The sequence below is a fragment of the Choloepus didactylus genome, chromosome 5, assembly GCF_015220235.1.
Source record: "Choloepus didactylus isolate mChoDid1 chromosome 5, mChoDid1.pri, whole genome shotgun sequence".
Lineage (NCBI taxonomy): Eukaryota > Metazoa > Chordata > Mammalia > Pilosa > Megalonychidae > Choloepus > Choloepus didactylus.
Window position 1 is genome coordinate 125948911 of NC_051311.1, and position 18376 is coordinate 125967286.

The window sequence follows — 18376 nt, forward strand, 5'->3', positions numbered from 1 at the left end:
ATGACAAGATAGTCATATATATGTATATGTTTTATACGTATATATGTATATGTTTTAGCCTGTGAGTATCATGTGGAAAAAAGAAAGACTAAAGAAGCATTTACATACAACAACTGGCTGGTAAAAGCAAGAAAAATCTTCAAGTTCAATTTGTGGTTGGAAGAAAAACATTTTCCTAAATTGGATTATGATTTTTAAGTCCTTTGGCATGAATAGTGAAACATCCTGCATAGCAAAAGAGAGGCTGAATATTATTGCAGGAAGGTTCAAACATGTTGCATTTAATTGCTAAAGTCTGGCAAGACATCAAAAAGAATAGGATAACACAGAGAAAATGGAGCGAGAGATAGAGTCGGAAGGAGAGAGGCTGCTGTTGATGAGTTTCTTTGTCTCATTGTTGGCCAAGAAACTCCCTGCTCATGCTTCATTCAATCTGGAAGGTCTCAAATCATTTCAAAGGAAAGTTTTCACAGTTCTTTCTTTTATTTGCCTTGGAGACAGAAGAGTATCAGAGGAATAACAGACAAAAAAAAAGTCATAAAAATTCTATTTGTTGTTAGAAATAGTTTAGATTGGATCAATTCCATTGCAATGTTAAAACCATTGACAGTCATTTTAAAAATGACACAATTTATTTAGTAATTATATTTTATTATCTAAGGAAATATTACACTGGAGCTTAGCTATAACAAGGTACATATAGCTGATGTGAGTTAATATTTATTCTATCACTGACATTTTATGTGATTATAAATTGTGTATGAACAACTTTATGTTTATCTAATTTTATGCTTATATTTCTGAGCAGGCCAGAAAGTCTTTTGGTAGTTAACAGTACTGTAAAATAGCTTAGGAGTAATTTTGCTTAGGATTTATTGCATAACCATCAATCCTAGTGTTGACCTTAAGCTTGAATAATAAAAAAAAAGAATTTAACAAACAATTAAGAAAAATGTTAACCTAAATCTAAACATCAAAGTTTTAAAATAAGGGTCATTAGAATCTGAAAAGAATTACTCAGATGAGGTCAGAGAATTTCCTTCCCTGATAAATGGAGGAGGACTGCAAAATTGAAAACTGTTTTGAAATGCGACTAGAGAAATATTTTTAAGATATAAGGGGAAAATGTAAAGTCAGAATTATTTTTCTAGAAGATGCACCTCTCAGATCTCCTATTGTGGAGCGCATAATTGAAGCTGACCCCAATGTGACACTCTGAATCCCATCATAATGTTTGTGTTGAGGCCTAGATTCTCACAGACTGGATTTTTAGGCAGGTTTGTTCCAGGACTCCCTTTTGGCCATGCTGAACCTTTCATTAAACTGCATTGCTGCCCAGGACCCTTCTGTGTTAGTTCGAATCTGTTATGTACCCCAGAAAAGGCCATGTTCTTTTAATCCATCCTGTGGGTGCAGACCTATTATGGGTGGGACCTTTTGGTTAGGTTATTTCCATTGAGATGTGGCCCACCCCACTCACAGTGGGTCTTAATCCTTTTACTGGAGTCCTTTATGAGAGGATAAAGACAGAAAAAGCCAGAGAGCACAGAGGAAAAAGGCCCAGAGAAGGTAAGAGAGGACTCACAGAGGAAGCCACTGGAACCAGAAGCTGAAAGCAACGAATCAGGGAGAGAAGGACTAGCAGACGCTGGCCATGTGCCTTCCCATGTGACAGAGGTGTCCCAGATGCTGGCAGCCTCTATTCAGAGTTCAGATATCATCGTGTTGATGCCTTGAGTTGGGCATTTGCATGGTCTAAGAACTGTAAATTGTAAGTTAATAAATCCCCACTGTAAAAGCCAACCCATTTCTGGTATATTGCATTCCGGCAGCTTTAGCAAACAGAAACACCTACTTTCCTCCCTCCCTCCCTTCTTTCCTTTCTCCGTCACAGAAGTTAGACCTACACTGTGGTCTGTTAGCTCTCCCAGCCTCACAGATATTTTCCCCCAATAAATCTCTTACATGTCTAATAGAGTCTGGGCATGTGCTTCTTGGAGGAGCTGGTTGCTCTGACTCAAAGAACCAAAGAAATAGTTTTAAGAAGGAGGAAAAGAAAGAAAAAAAATAAATTTCTAAACTATTAGAAATTTATGACATATTAAGATTTACTCAGGGATTAAAAAGTTATGTCTAAAACTGATAAGATTTAGGTTGTCTTTCTTATTCCTATTTAGAAACTTTTTAAAACAGTTTGCTTAGGACACCCAATTTAAAAAAAATAAATTTCCATTATCCATTGAATTGATTTGGTGGATAAATACAAATTGGATAAAGACAAATTTACTTCATGAAAATAAAATTTCATTTTCTGCTTAACACAGTATATAGTCACTTAGCACCAACATAACTCCAAGATGAAATACAGTCAATGTTCCATTCTTTTTCTCACTTAAAAAAAAAGGCAACTTGTCATCAGAGCAGCAATATGGAATGACACGGAGAAAAAGGTTATTACCTGTGGCAAATTTTATTTTCCAAAGATGGCCACTAAAATATTTCCCACCCTATATGCTCTTCTGCAATGTAGACTTACAGACCTCCTATCAAGAAGTGGGTTCTGTGCCCCTCCCTCTGAATCTGGGCAGACTTGTGATTACTTTGACCAGTTAAAAATGGCAGAGGTGATGCTTCTTCAATCTGTGGGCTGATATCTCTTACCGACTTTGGAAAATTCTTGACCATTTTCTCTTTACATATTTCTTCTGCTTTATTTTCTTTCTTTCTCTCCTTCTGGAAATCCAGGAACACACATATGAATGCTGGATTTTTTTCTTATATCAGATGTTCAGATCCACTTTTTTTCACCCTTCATTTATTTGTGTTTCAGTTTGCGTAATTTCTATTGACCTATCATCACATTCACTTTTTTCCTTTTTTGGTGTACAGCTGATAGCACATTTTTTTTCACCTCTGATTTTATTTTATTTTTTAATTTCTGGCATTTTCATTGTTTCTAATAATTTAGATCTTTCAGCTCAAATTCCCCATATGTTCTTCTATGTTTAACACTAAATCCTTTAACACATTTATCATATTTATTTTTCAGTGTCTGTCTGATTATTCTAACATCTAGGTCATCTCTGGGTCTGTTTCTATTAACCACTTCTTTTGACCATAGGTCCTATTTTCTTTCTTTTTTTTTTTTTAAGAATATAAAATTTATAAAAGTGCCTCATGCAACTGTAGGTATGCACAAAGGTCCTATTTTCTTGATGCTTCAGTTCTTTCATAAGTATTTATTGTGTGTACAATAGTGAGTATACAAGAAAAATATTTACTCCCAGAAAATGACACACCCCTTCATTCTGTCAGGCTACTAGTATGGGTGCCTGAGACAGTCCCAACTGTAGCTGAGGTGGGTCAGGATTTGTTGCAGGTTTAATTAGACTTAGCTCATCACTGGCTTCAAATATTTTGAGAGCATGATCAAGACTTTCTTTCTGTAGGAAGGAGGTCTGCACATAGAGATCTCTGTGCTTTATAGCCTAACCACCGGGTTTCTGAACCTTGAGAGATCTCTGTGCTTTGCAACCTGCCTGTTATCTTTCGGTTTGCCGGGGAGTATTCTTTGCTCTCTGGTCCTGTTTTTGGCTTTCGGTACTTTCGGAGATCTCTCCCTATCCTGGTGTCCTATCCCAGCCTTTGGAGGGCTTCTGCAGTAAGCCTTAGATTTTTCTCTTCTGTCACTCCCCTAGCCTTTGGCAACTGCTGCCTTGAATTAGGTAAAGGCTGGATTGCTTTGTAGGGATTTTCTTAGCTTTCCTGTCCTGCCCCCAGCTTTTAGTGAAGCACTTGGGGAAGGCCTTGCACTTGGGGAAGGCCCGTGAACCTTGGGGTGGTGGAGGAAGACGGGGAGGCTCAACTCTCTTGTCTGCCCACAGCCTATGGCTGTATCTGAGCATACAAGATGTATTTCTATATTAGATGGTCAATAAAGTGGTAATGAATTAAACAGGTGAAGATGGTGCACTGTACCAAGTGCAGACCCATAGGATAGAGCTGGCAAGTGGGTACAGACTCCCTATGAAGGTAGGGCTCCTTGGATTCTAAACTGTCACATCAGTCTACATATGGGCATTAAAAGATTGTTAAATGCTCTGTTAGTTTCTCCTTACCCCACTTCTTAATACAGCCACTCCAGAAGGGATAAAAAGAACTGTATTTTTTTTTTTCCTTCTTAAGAAGGTCTTGTCACTTTCTAGATTTTAGTTCCTTTAGATATCATTTTTTGTAGCTTTCCTAGCCTTTTCTCATTAGGTTGGGAGCAAAATGGTCTGTTGTAAATTTCTCCATCCAAATCAGAAGCAGAAATCCTACCATATCCATTTGTATCCTTATCGTTGTCTTGCCCTATTGGCAGTAGTTCCTCTGTTTTCTCTATCAAAGACCACAGCTCCTATCACACAGCCCTCCTACAATGACAGCGTATACCTAGCTTCAGTAACTGCTCCTTCAAATTGCCCCTTCAGGCCTAGAGGTAATTATAACTTCCTTCTCTCCCTAGCTCTGAGGTGCTTTACCATCCTTTGTTGGTTTCCTTTAACGTTGTCCAAACTTTTGAAAATTCATTAAATGCTTCCCAATTTGAATGAGCCACCTCCTTCCTGCTGAGCCCCTGACAGATGGTGGTACTTTTCTAAGAAAAACAAAGAGATTTAACCCCTTATGGAGATAATAGAAAGTATTAAGAAAAAGACAAAGAAAGAGTTGTCATAGTTGGTTGAACAATGGCAGAAGTGGTGGCAACGTTGGTGACACAGAGGAATGGGAAGAGGATGCAGGTCTCCCCACCAATTATCTCTTCTTTAATCAATCCCTCTGCCTTTAAAATAGAAAACTGAGCACCAAAGTATTGTTTGGGTTTGAGGGTCACTTTCCTGATTAATTTTTGGGACACTTTTGGATGTACATAAAAAGTTGATATGGAATTCATAGCTAAAGAATCAATGGGGCACTGTTAGTGTGGTGGAATGGGGGAAGTAAGGAGGGATAGGAAGATGGAGCAATAACTTGCAAGAAGACATTATTTTAATTAGCTGTAATGCTTTATTTAATAGACATTCAGCATTTGCAATTGCATAATTTACACTTTAGGAGCCCTTAGGTTTGATCTGAGCACTGCAAATTGGAAAAATCTCTTCATATGAATCTTTTTTGGTAGGAGGTACTAGGATATAAATGAACCTTTGTCAGCTTAGCTTAGTGCCTGGTATACAGTAGGTACTTAAAAAATGTTAGCTCTGCTAATCCTCGCTTACATTTATTGAGCCCACATCCTTTGCTAGGCACCATGCAAACTGCTTAACATGCTATGAATATCACAGTTTACAGGTGAGGAATCTGAGGATACAAGATGCATTTCTATATTAGACAGTCAATAAAGTGGTAATGAATTAAACAGAGGTGAAGATGGTGTTGTATAAAGATTTTCACAGTTCTTATTTGTAGAAAAAATAAGCTTATGGAAATTCAGGACTGGAAGGAAAAAAAGAAATCTCTCTGGATTTTCTTTTGCATGCATGTATTGAAAAGCTTATCAGTATTTGAAAATCCCCAAAGAATATCTTTCTGACCCAACACAACTAACAATGTAGGTCATGTTCCTTACCTATTTTCTAAGGTGCAAAGATTTTATTCTCTCCTTTTTTTCTTTCACGTCTTTTCTCCCTCTAATTTTCTCCCCTTATTTCATTCTCTCTTTTAAATCTTTCTCATAATTCATTCATTCATTCGTTCATTCATTCATTCATTCTAACAAGGTCAGATACTTAATTTAAAAATGTTATTCAAAATGGTGCCACGTCATTCGCCGGGGCCCAAACCCGGCGAATTTCTTCCTGCCAACGTGGATCTCGGACAATCCCAGCCCTCTTCTCCTCACCTGCTCCCGGGGAGACGACACCCAGCTCGCTGTCACACGCTCAGGCCTCCGGCCCCTCCCTCACGACCTCGGCCCCCCCCCCCTCGCCCCGTGGCCGCCCCGCCCTTCCCGGATCCCCGCCGGCTGAGCGCATTTATTTGCATATTTCTACCTTTGTTCCCTGCCTGCGGCCAATCAGCGCGCCGGGCGAGGCAGGGGGGGACTGGGCGGGGCTCGGGCTCCTGCTCTGGCTGCAGCGGCCGCAGGTTCCTGAGCGGGTCCAAGCCGCCGCGGGCGCGCCGCGCACTGCAGCCCCAGCCGCCGCCGTCAGCCGGCGCCCCCCCACCCCGGGTCCGCCTTCCTGCTCCGCCTGGGCCGGGCCCTAAAGGCAAGGACAAAGAGGCTGCCTGGGAGCCTCCGCAGGAGCGGAATTTACCTGCAGCTGCCGGGAACTACAGGCTCCAAGATGGTTTGCGGAGGCTTCGCGTGTTCCAAGAACTGCTTGTTCGCTCTCAACCTGCTCTACACGGTGAGTATCCCGAACCTGCTCCTCTCCGCCCCGGGGGTTTTGCACCTGCTGGGGCGCTCCTTGTTTCCCTGCGTGGCCAGCGAGTCAGTGGCTTCACCCCCGTGCCCCACTCTCGCCGCCCCCCGCTTGTCTCCCCACGCTCTGCGCGACCCCTGGTCTCGCCATCTGTCCCCGCCGGGGGCTGGGAGCTTGTCGTGGTCTCTTCCTTTCCCTCATTGTGAAGCTGCCGTCTTTCTGGCTCGCTGGCCGCGTCTGCCACATTACTCCACCCCGTCCCCTCACCCAACGCCTTTTTTTTAGTCGTTTGACCAGACCTTCCCACTTTCGCATCCCGGTTTTCTCTGCTCCTCGCTCCTCGCTCCTCGCTTCTAAACCTATCCGGGGCGGATCCCGCCTCGGGTTTGAGGACAGTTTTGCAACTGAAAAGGCAGCATATGGATCTTGTGTATTTCGGATAGCTCTACGTGCTCTCGTGATTTAATTGAGGCCACAGATTAGGTTCACAGGATATCCTCAGTTTCCGAAGTTTGTTTAGTGCTTACATAAAGGGATGTCTTGGGGGGAGGGATCAGATTTGCTCATACTTGATGCTTTTTCCCTGTGTCTCCTCTCTTGTCAATATCCTAACTCCATTTTAAGCCAAGTCCTTCAGTAAATAAGCAAGCTTCCACCCAAATCGTTTCTTCCCCACCCAGCCAGCTTTGGCCTCTTAGTTTTAACGTTGCAGGCTAATCTTTGTGGTTTTGAGTCTCAATTTGACGTTTATTGACTGCCTAACACATCCCCGGTTTTACATACACGATTTTAGTTCATCATTCTGACAACCATCCGAGGCAAGGTGCGTTATCTAAAATTTATACATAAGGTAACAGACCAAAAAGGGTTTTAATAAGTTTACATAGCTGCTAGCTGGGGAGGCAGGAGTGGAACTCAGGATTTGGAATCCAGATCTTTACATAGGCTACCCCAACAGGGCGGAAGAAACTTACTCTCACCATCATCCCTCGGTAACAGTCCTGCCCCCTTCTATAAATACACCTGGCGCTTTCCAGCACCCACCCTGAAAACAAACCCAGCTCCCCTGCATTAGCAGAGCTAGGCCATCTGTGCAAGCTTAGGTTACATCCCTTGGAATGCAGAGGCTGCTTTGTGGTCGCCCACTGAGGAAAGGCCGGGTCATTTTACCATCACTGTTCCTTTGTATGTGAACACGACTGCAAAGCTCTGAGGGCAATAGAGTGTGTTTTTCCTCCTAGTTAGTGGGAATCTAATCAATATGGTCACTAGTGGTAGTTTTGGGGGGGAAACAATCCTAGAACACCTGGTGATTCCACTCCTTGTAATTGGAGATCCACATTAAGTGTCAGATCAGAATCCACCTTTGTCTTACTTGAGGCATGCTTATCACATTCATTGCTTAGTAAGTAAATGCTGACCAGTTCTCCAGGTATTTTCTTTTATTGATATTCATATCCTGCTTAGAACTTCAAATTCCTAATTTTCTGCCCTGACTTTGGTCCCCCTCCCCCCCATCATTGATTTAGTCATCTTTTCACCAGTCTTACTGCTTACACACAGTTTAATATCTACTTTTCATGCTTACTTGACTGAGGGGCTTTATATAAAGTAATGCACAATATTTTTTTAAAAGACCAGTTATTTTTAAATCTATTTCTACTGCTTCCAAGATACATAATTTCTATTTCTATTTACTGTGTTTCAAGGAAAGCCAGGAGAAGGAAAGGTGATTCTAATTGGAACATATTAAGACAACTCAATATCCATTCTAAATTATTGACCTTTAAAGTATATTCTATTGATTTTAATAGCTATGCAGTAAAATAATCAATTTCAAATTCATGGGACTATAAAAATAGTTAGTCCTCTATAATCATAGACTTTTTAGATAAAGGGATGTTTCTTAAAATGCATTAGTGGCTACGTGTTTTATATTTTGTGAACAGGCTTAAATAGGGTCAGCAGTTTAAATTGGAAGCAAATAACAGGTAAAAGTTGGGCAAGGTCTAGACTAAGTCTAGATGCTGAAAATATATACCACAGCTATTATTAAGATTCTGTATCTTCCCTGTTCTTTCTCTGCATTTTAAGGTGGGAACTGTGAGAAAGTTGAGGGCTGGAATCGAGGTCAAGACCTGGGAGATATTTCTTTTTAAGGCATGAACAGAAGGACCCTTTGTATATTCCAGTCTCCTCTGGTCACTGCCAAAAAAGTGCTCGAAGCTGCAGAATTAGGTCTGCAGTCATTTCTAAAGGTTTTAGTAAAATGAGGATAACTTGGGAAGGGCAGGTGTAAAGGCTGTGGACCACTTTAAGGATCATCACTGTTGCCTTGAAGCATTTTCTTGAGGAGCTTAGGACTCAGCTGAATTGACCAAGTGGTCAAATGACCTGCTAATCCTCCTGAGATCAGTAGCGGAGGCTTCATCATCAGTCCAAAAAGCATGTCATTAAATCATGTTGGAAGGAACATTACCAGACTATCTCTAGGCCAAAGGTTACAGCCTATTTCTTTTTTGTTGCTTTATAGTGTGGTTGTTTTGATTAATAGGATCCATAGTACTGGACAACCTGAAGTTAGTGTTGTGTGTATAATCAGTTTGTACATATGGGAAGAAAGGAGGGAGCTACAGTCTCTTCATCAACTTTCATGATGTTGTAAGAGAGAGAATTTGCTTCAGAACTCCTTACATTTGAAGAAACTTTATTTTATTGAGTGCCTGCTGTGTGCCAGTCACTGTTCTTGGTTCCAGGAATAAAGCAGTGAATCAAACAGGCCTTTAAAATCAATATGCCTCTATGAAGTCTATTTTTATTTACTACCTTTTCTACAGATGAACTCAAGGCCTTCATTGAGCCAAAAAATATTTGCCTACTGTGTGCACTCAGTTGAGAGCTGTGGCAAATACATACAAAGCCAAATACCCTGTGAAGACAGGATCTAGTTGGGAGATGGGCGGGCAAGTGAAATGTTATATGAGGGATAGACTGACTTTAGGTGCTATAAAAGTTTAGAACTGAGGGAGATCTTTGTGGGTTAGAGAAGTTGGAGGGGAATGAAGAAGGTATGATTGAACTAGGAAAATGCAGAAATAGTGTGTGGGTCTTTTTGATACCATTTAGGATAGAAATACAAATTAAAACAATTTTTTAGAACGTGGCTTGGTTTTAATGGTCTATTTTAAATCAATATTTTCAGTGGAAAGTGTTTTGATAAATAATGAAAACCAATTTTTAAAAGTTTAGTTAGTAATTTTAAAAAATTTTAAATAGTTTTAAAATTAGGAATTTTTGGAAATATGAAATAAATATTATTAAAATATAATGTAATATTTTGAAACTTTATAATACATCTTCTTTTACCTCTTAACCAGAGAAGAAAACTCTGTTAAAAAAAAAAAAAAAAAAGAATTTGACTTTCTTAAACAGAACCAACTGAAAAAATGACAAAAAAAAGTCTTTACCAGCACTTTTAAGAATTGCACTGTCAATTTATTTATGTATGTGAATAGTTTTAATGAAGAATTTAAGGAACAGAAGATAACTTGTGGTCTTAAAATGAAGGAAATTTGAGAAGTTGAAGTTTTGTTTCTTTTTCTATGTGAATTCTTCTAAAATCATTATGTATGTATTTGTTTCTATTGATTTTTTGTGTGATTTTTTTTCCCCCCTATATGGTTGGTTGCTTTGGGAGGAGCCCCATGCAGCCTCAAAAATTGAACTGATTTACACTGATTCTAAGATGCATTGATTTACATTTTAACATCTCTGAAATTGGGATGCCTCTTTAAATAGATTAAAATAAGCCATATTTATCAGGTTAAAAAAAAATGCCCCTATAATTAACGAGGAGAAAAAGCATTGGGATTCAGGAAGAAAACAACTTTGAGTACCAACTCTACAATTTTAGAATTGGAATTTAACCTTAGGCAAACCCATTCCTTTAGTTTCTTCATTTATCAATCGGTGATGACATTTCCCATTCTTCCCTCATGGGGTTGTAGTAAGGATAAATGGGAGAATGTGCATATATGCTTTGGATGTACTACAGAAAAAAATTAAGTTGTTATAGCCTCATGTAGCAAAAGTTAAATTATTTCAAATTTCTGAATTACTGACCTGTATGTTGTAATGACAAGATTTTCAACTTATTGGGATTTTTAACACTTACAGGTTGATGTAAAGTCAAACAGATCCTACTGAGGCAAGATTTCATACCCTGAAAAAAAAGAAATAATCGTTCAGTTGTAAGCAATATGACTGAGACACAGAAACTATAAATTTGGAATGATATACTTGTACATATTTTTTTTTTAGTCTTAATGTGGTCATTAAAGTGCTGGAAAACTGTAATTGTGTTCAGTCCCAAACCCCAAATAAATGAAAAACACTGATCCTTCAGCCAAAGAAAAATCTGCATATTGCAATTGCTTTCAAATGATTGCATTGGCTATTTTTTCAAAATTCTGGTCATGATTTTTCAAATTATTCGGGTTTGATATTTTAGTTTGTGGTTAGGTTTGTGGTATTTCTTTGTCTACCCTTGCTGGAACTACTGAATGAGCTTAAAATATTTACGTGACTGCTGATTCTCTACCTGCATCTTGAATTACAAAAATGATTCACTGTTTGTAGAACCTGGAATCCTCATATGACGTTGTTACACTGATATTTATAACCTGCCTTTGTGCCAAATGTGTTCTTAAAATTTCCAAATTTTTGATTTAAAAATAATGGTAACAAAAATGTGCCACTTATGCCATTTCTCACTTAAAATGAGCTTATTGACTTTCACAGAGTTTAACTATGTAATTGATAAAAGCATTTCCAAAGAAATAATTTTCAGGAAAATTTTTCTAACGTCATTCATCCCATATTTTAAAAGTGTGATTAGAACATCTCAGTGGCTTAATTTATATCCAGTTTTAGGTGGCTGAACAGTGGGGTGTTGACTCTTGGAACACTTTTGAGTTACTGGTGAAGGCAGGCTGGGTTTAGTCCCTCTTTCTTCGTATCCCATTATACCAGAATTCATCTCCAAACCATCTTACCCCTCTAAAAGGAATAATTCAAATCCATTTGTAAGAATGGATGAACATTTTAGGAGAATAAACCCAAATTATTTTGCATGCCATTGAAGTTCTTTCACCATCTGCTAACCTCCCACGTGCCTTACTTTACATATTTCAATCACATAGGATTCCCCACACGTCTTGCCTTTTTTGCCTTTCTGTCTTCGCTGATCCTCTGTCCATGACCTTGAATGTCCTTCTCTGTCTTTGGAAAGTTACTGAATAAAGCCTTTTATTCTATAGTCAAAATGAATTGTATCCTTTTAAATTTTCACTTGGGAATCTTAATCCTTAAGTGCCATCTGAGACTAATTGAATCAGAATTCAGGGTGAGGGTTTGACATGTAATTTTTTAAAGATCCCTCCGTAATTCTGAATTGCTGTGAGAGTTGAGACCAATGCCATGAGATTTGGTTTTACTTTGTCTTTGCCATTGACCGTATCAATGCTACATTTTGTGGATGGGTGAGTGCCAATTTGGGGAGTAAAATAAGGCTTTTGGTATGAGTTGTGATGCTAAACAGACACCTAAGTGGAGAGGTTCAGTAGCACTTAGACAAACAACACTGGAATTCAGGGGAGAGGATGGGAACTGGAGATTTGAATTAAGGAGGCCTCAACATAGAGAATGGAACTTAAAGAGTTGAGACTGGATGAAATCACCAAGTGAGGGGAGCTAGAGAAGGGAAGGTGTGCATGGATTGAGTCAGGGGCACTTTTACATTACGAGGTTCAAGAGAGGAGGAGGAGCCAGTCGAGGAGCCCGAAAAGCAACGGCGGGTCAGATAGGAGGCAAACCCTGTACGAGCAGGTGTGGTAGAAGCCAAGTGCGGACTTTCGAGGAGAGGGGATCTAATATCTGTGTCAAGTGCTGCTGGTGAGTGAGATGAGGACTAAGAATTGATCCTTGCATTTAGCAATGAAGGAGTCATTGAAGAGAGCAGTTACCCTTTTATTTCTTTTGTTTTTCTTACAGTAGACTATAAGCTCCTTAATAGTAAAGGCCGGGACCCAGTTTTTCCTCTTTTCCTAAGTGCCCAGGACGGCCCTGGTATATGTTTGGTATTTAGTTAACTGAATGAAGCAATCAGTGCAGGGCTGTTCTGCTCATTGCTAGTGACTTGGCTCTGCCCATAATTCTGCATCATGCTTCCCAGAACTGCTCCAAAGAAGGAAAAGGTAGGGTGGGATTGGAACTTTGTTGCCAGCTGTGGGTGCCTCTTCAAACTAGTTAACCTTGGAAAATGACAAGCCAGGTTCCCTTACTTTTGATTCATTTTATGTAATTTCTTTCCAGGAGGTGTTAAATACTGTGGATTTTGTGCCTAATATGTATAAAAGTAATCTGCTTGGCATGGTGGAGAACATAAAGAAGAAAAATATATGACAGGAGCACTCCCGGCTTCCCTGTGTCATTTAAAGAATGAAAATAAAACAACCAAACAACTGAGGTTTTGGTTTAACACTAATTGTCTGGATAATTAGCAATATCTAGATTATTTGTAAGGTTTTAATATTTCCATCCAGATGTTTGGCATCATAGAAACATATGCTTGATTGACTGTGAATTGCTCTTCAGTTTTCCACATTAATCAGAAGTTCAGAAGAGAGTTCATTGTTCAAGTGCGGTTCCTCACTGTGAATGTTAAAGCACACAGAGGAAGCTAGTCTGGGGCCTTTGTTTCCTTCACATGTCTATGAATGCCTTATTAAATAATTTTCTTGGTGCAGGGCTTCTTTATTTAATCACTGTTTTAAATTTGTTTGCCCTCCACTTGCATTAATAACTTCTCTCTTGCTTTAGTGCTGAAAAATATTTGTGAATCATTTAAGTTGAAAATCCAATCTAGCTTTTAAAAATATTCTAAATTCATTTTTCATTCTCAAGGCAGTTCACTCACCTTGGTAGAATTTTGATGCTTAAAATATATAACTGTTTTAGAAATATTTGTCTTTCTTGTAATTTTGTTTTTGATATGTGATGGCCATTTGATAAAGGAATGAAAACCCCTTTTACATATGTTACATAGAGAAAGAAAAATCTGGATTGTCAACAGTTTGTGCCTGGTGCTGGGGATACTACAGTGAACAATGTCAACACATGCCTTGATTGTATGGAGCCTCCTGTGTAGAGGGCTGTTGAAGAAAATTCAAAATATGTTGGACACAGGAAATAGTGGCTAATAAATTACCTCCAGGGGTAATGAGGGCCACTCACATCTTGGGATTTGTCAGCTCACTAGTTTGGACTTTATGTAAAGTTAGAAAGAGAGGATAGCAAATATGGAAATGACCTGATCTGATTGGCTTTTTTAAAAAATACAGTTTAATTGAGATATAGTCACACACCCTACAGTCATACACAGTGTACAGTTATTCACAGCACCATCATACAGTTGTGCATTCATCACCAGAATCAATTTTTGAAACTTTTCCTTACTCCAAATTAAAAATAAAAGCAAAAAAGAACACCTAAGTCTTTCTATCACCTCCATCACACCCTACTCTTCATCTAATTTTTGTCCCCATTTTTCCACTCATCTGTCCATATACTGGATAAAGGGAGTGCAAACTACATGGTTTTCATAGTCACACAGTCACACTATGCAACCCATATAGTTATACAGTCGGCTTCAAGAATCAAGGTCACTGGGTTGCAGTTTGATAGCCTCAGGTATTTCCCTTTAGCCATTCCAACACACTAAAGACTAAAAGGTGATATCTATATAGCCCATAGGAATACATTCCAGAGTGTTTTCTTGACTCTTTGTAATCTCTTAGCCACTGGAACCCTACTTTGCTTCATCTCTCTTCCCCCTTTTGGTCAAAAAGATCCTCTCAATCTCGCAGTGCTGGGTCCATGCTCATCTCCAGGAGTCCTTTCCTGCGTTGCCAGGGGTATTCACACCTCTGGGAGTCGTGTCCCATGTAGGAGTGAGGGTAGCGAGTTCACTTGCTATGTGGGCTTAGTGAGAGAGGGGGCCACATCTGAGCAAAAAGAGGCTGGGTGGGGGAGGGGGAACTCCTGGGCACAATTATAAGTGGGCTTAGCTTCTCCCTTGCAGCAACTAGCCTCGCAGGGGAAGGCTCCCAGATCGAGGACTCGGCCCACTAAGGTGGCAGTCCTCAATATTTGCGAGAAAATCAGCAACAGCCCAGGTGGGAAGTCCAACACTTCCGCATTTCTCCCCAGCTCCTTGGGGGTTTGGGGCACAAATACACTTACACTCTCTGCCCTTGTCACTCTGGGATGTGTTGGGATTTCACCCCAGCCTGTACAAACTCACCAAATCCCACCTCCCATTCACCACTCCCTGTACCTATGGTGTTCAAACAAACTGATTGTACAAGTTAGATTATGTAGTGAGCTACAGAAAATATAGATCCTACACCAGATAAACATCTGATTGGCTTTAAAAGATAAAAGAAAGACCACCATATCAGTTAGAAATAGAGTTCAGCTGCCACTGCTTAAAATTGTAAGGTTTATTGGTTTCATGTAACAGGAAGTCCAGAGCAGATGCACAGTATAAGCATGTTCTCAAGGACCCAGGTTCCATCCATTTTTCCACTCCACCATCCTTGGCATGAGGCTTTCTTCCTTTATGACCACCAAAATTATACCTGAAACCCCAGGCATCACAATTTATTCCATGGCAGAAGATCTAAAATGCTTCCCCTTGAAAAGCTTTATGTTATTTTTTTAATGTTTTAATTGTGATATTATTGATATACAATAAGCTGCACATATTTAAAGTGTTCAACTTGATGAGTTTTGACTTGTGTCTTTTTCTCCTCCTCCTCCTCCTTCTCTTTCTTTTTTGGAATCCTCAGTTCTTTGCTCTTGAGGCCTCCAACTGATTGGATAAGGCCCACCCATATTATTGAGGGTAATCTCCTTTATTTAAAGTCATCTGATTGTAGATGCTCATCACATTTACAAAATACCTCTATAGCAACATCTAGGCTAGTGTTTCAACAAACAACTGGACACCATAACCTAGCCAAGTTGATGCATAATATCAACCATCACAGCAGGCAACAATTGACCGGCTGGAGTTATAAATTTGGATATTAGCAGCAAATAGATGGTAAACCTAGGGAGGATGTTTGCAGAAAGAAGATAGCCTGGAACAGTTCTCTTGCTCATTAATTCCCTTCTTGTTTTGACCACATAGTAGGAGAGTTCTAGGGACATCTTTTCAGCTGAAAAAGCATGCTCATGTTTTTTAAGGCCATTGAAAAGGCAAAGGATTTTAAGGTTGATCTGGGTAGGAAAGATGGTCCAGTGGTGAAGGTGGACAGGGTCAGTGCAAGTTTGCAAAAAACTGGCAAGATGGAGCTTATCTTAACCAGGATTCTTTATGATTGCCGATGAACTTAAAGGAATGTTTTGACTTATATAATCGGGACATCCCAATAGTTGGATCCTTGGGTGTGACTGGATCAAGGTGCTCAGAAAAGGGCAGAGCTCTCTTGCTGCTTCTGCACATCTCAGCTCAGCTTGCCTCTGCTTAGATTCTTTTTGAAGCTGGATCTTTCCATGTGCAAGAGAGTCACTGGCAAAATCAACTTTGTGCTTGTAGCTAGCTATGTCAGAGGATCTCATTTCTTTTTCTTCCAGTATCCCTGTACCAGATCATATGGGAATATGGATTGACATTTTTGGTTTAGGGATGCATCCTTTAGACAGCAGGTTGGGCAAACATGATTGGTAGGCTTGATTCTGTGTCTCTGCTGCTGCTGGTGGTTGGAAGGGGCCACTGAGGCACTATGATTAAGGATCTCACAGAGACACGTGCTGGATTGCGAAACCAGCATGTGTCTATTACACAGGTCATTCCCCCTCTGGGGAGCAATTCATCTGGTTCTTCTACTCTTAACTTTAGGATATTCTAGCATTTCCTTTAGCGCTTGAAAGACTTAATATAGTAGTTTAATATTTCAATGTCCACTTATGTTAGCTTTGTGAGGAGGATTATGCACAAAATATTTTTTCTTTGTTCTTTAATAACATGTGTGTCTAAAATGTGCATAAACACAGTTGATTAGTTTTTAAGATTTTTTTTTTTTTTTTTTTTTTTTTTTTTTTTTTTTTTGCTGGAGTAATCTCAGAGATTAAAAACTTTACCCCAAGTAGAATTTCTTGCTTCCCACTAAGGTGATGGCAGCACACCTTGTGGGCATGCTTGTGTGTGAATGTGGGCATATGTGACACAATATCTGGGTTGAATAAAAGAAAAATAGAAAGCACAGAATCAGTGAGCTAGCATTTGATGCTTAACTGTCGGAAAGGTCCTGTGGGTAGAGGACTTCATCATTGTTTTACACATCACTGTGCAGATAGGTCTTATAGGGAGTACATTAAAGAGAAGCAATTCAAAAACATGTCATTCTGACTACAAAGGAAGAACTACAGTTTCTTATACATTATAATGTTGTCCTTATGTTACATCTCAATTTTTAAAATTATTTGACTATATTGCTAGGCACTATGATGTAGTCATTCATATAGGAAGACAAGAAAATATGCCAAGAGTAAAGCGGAGTTCCAGGCATAGCTCTGCCACTGTGTGTCATTGGATGTGTAACTTTCTATTCTGATTTCCTCACCTATAAAATGAAAGGAATAGATTAAGATCATTAGCCAAGTACCTTGTACCTTGGTGTTCTATGATTTCACACTGTCTCATGAGCCTTGGTTGGGAATACTATGTTTACCTTTATCAGATTCTATTCCTGCACCACTGCCTCCTTCTGGGATTTGCTTGAGGAAGCGATGCTGGTTTTAGACACTTCTATAATCTAGCTTTGCCTTTCATGTTATGGCTCTTTTAATCATAAGGTTTATATGGTTAGCTTTTCTTTGTTTTAAAGAGATAACAGGAAAGGTTGGTGTTTCCTGCTAGTAAAAACCTTGCTATCAATGAGTTAACATATCCATAATCTTTTTTATCAGCATTCTGTCATCTCAAGGAAGGAAACTGTTTGTTATAGGTCTAAATTTACTTTCCATTACAATTAGTTTCATAAGGAAACTGTTATTATAATTGAACAAAGGATTCTTGCAGTTCCTTTGTCTACCAAGTTCTAGTGACAGACTTATGCTGTGGAATTGTGCAGTTAGAATGAATTTTATTTGAATTAATAATTTTGGAACACTAGTTTGGAAAACTATATAATCCCACTCTCCTGAAAATTACAGCTCAATCTTAGCACACTTGTACCAGTACTCAGATATCAGTTGTTTCACTATTATCTTTAAAAGGCTCTGTTTTATTAAAAGCTAAAGAAACTTTGAAGATCAGATCTAATTTGAGGCATATTGAAGTCTTTAGGTATCATTTACAATTTAAAAAGTTAATTGTGAATATTTGGGAGATTTGTGTTACAGTGTGTTGGAACACAAGTCACACACAAAAACATTTACATTGTTTTCAATTTTCAAATTGAAAAATGTAACTTTTATTTTGGAGAGTTTACAGGAAAATTCACTCAAATAAGTTTGTATTTGGCCAGTTTCATTATTCTAGTAATAAGTGTAAATTTTATTTTGGATTGGACAGTTAAGTCCATGTTCTCTTCTACCTTCTAGAATAGCCCTTACCAATGAGAAGATGCCTTTGCCTGTGCCTACGTTGTGCTTGGGATTTGGGTACCTGAGGGGGTGTCTTGGTCCCCACCTGAGGCCACCAGAATATGATAGACCTAGGATGTGCTTTCTGTTATAAAGGTGTGGACAGTCAACAAATGATTGCCTCTTTTTTTCCCCCCCTAAATGTGAGCATATTGTAGGAGGGAGTATAGACAGTACTTGAGGGTATCCAGATGTGAATGAACTTGAAATATTTGTGAAACCAATGAGGTGACTATCTTGATTTAAGTAGCTGTATT

The 18376-nt window shown here is 39.2% G+C and overlaps 1 protein-coding gene across 1 annotated transcript in view; it reads left to right on the forward strand.

Annotated features, from left to right (window-relative positions):
• The first annotated feature begins 6111 nt into the window (after positions 1 to 6111).
• TSPAN13 (tetraspanin 13) overlaps positions 6112 to 18376 on the forward strand; it is a 28980-nt gene continuing 16715 nt past the window's right edge. Inside the window, exon 1 of the mRNA XM_037836837.1 lies at positions 6112 to 6392. Coding sequence (XP_037692765.1) covers positions 6330 to 6392 — 63 coding nt within the window. The 5' untranslated portion in view covers positions 6112 to 6329. The remainder of the gene's footprint in view (positions 6393 to 18376) is intronic.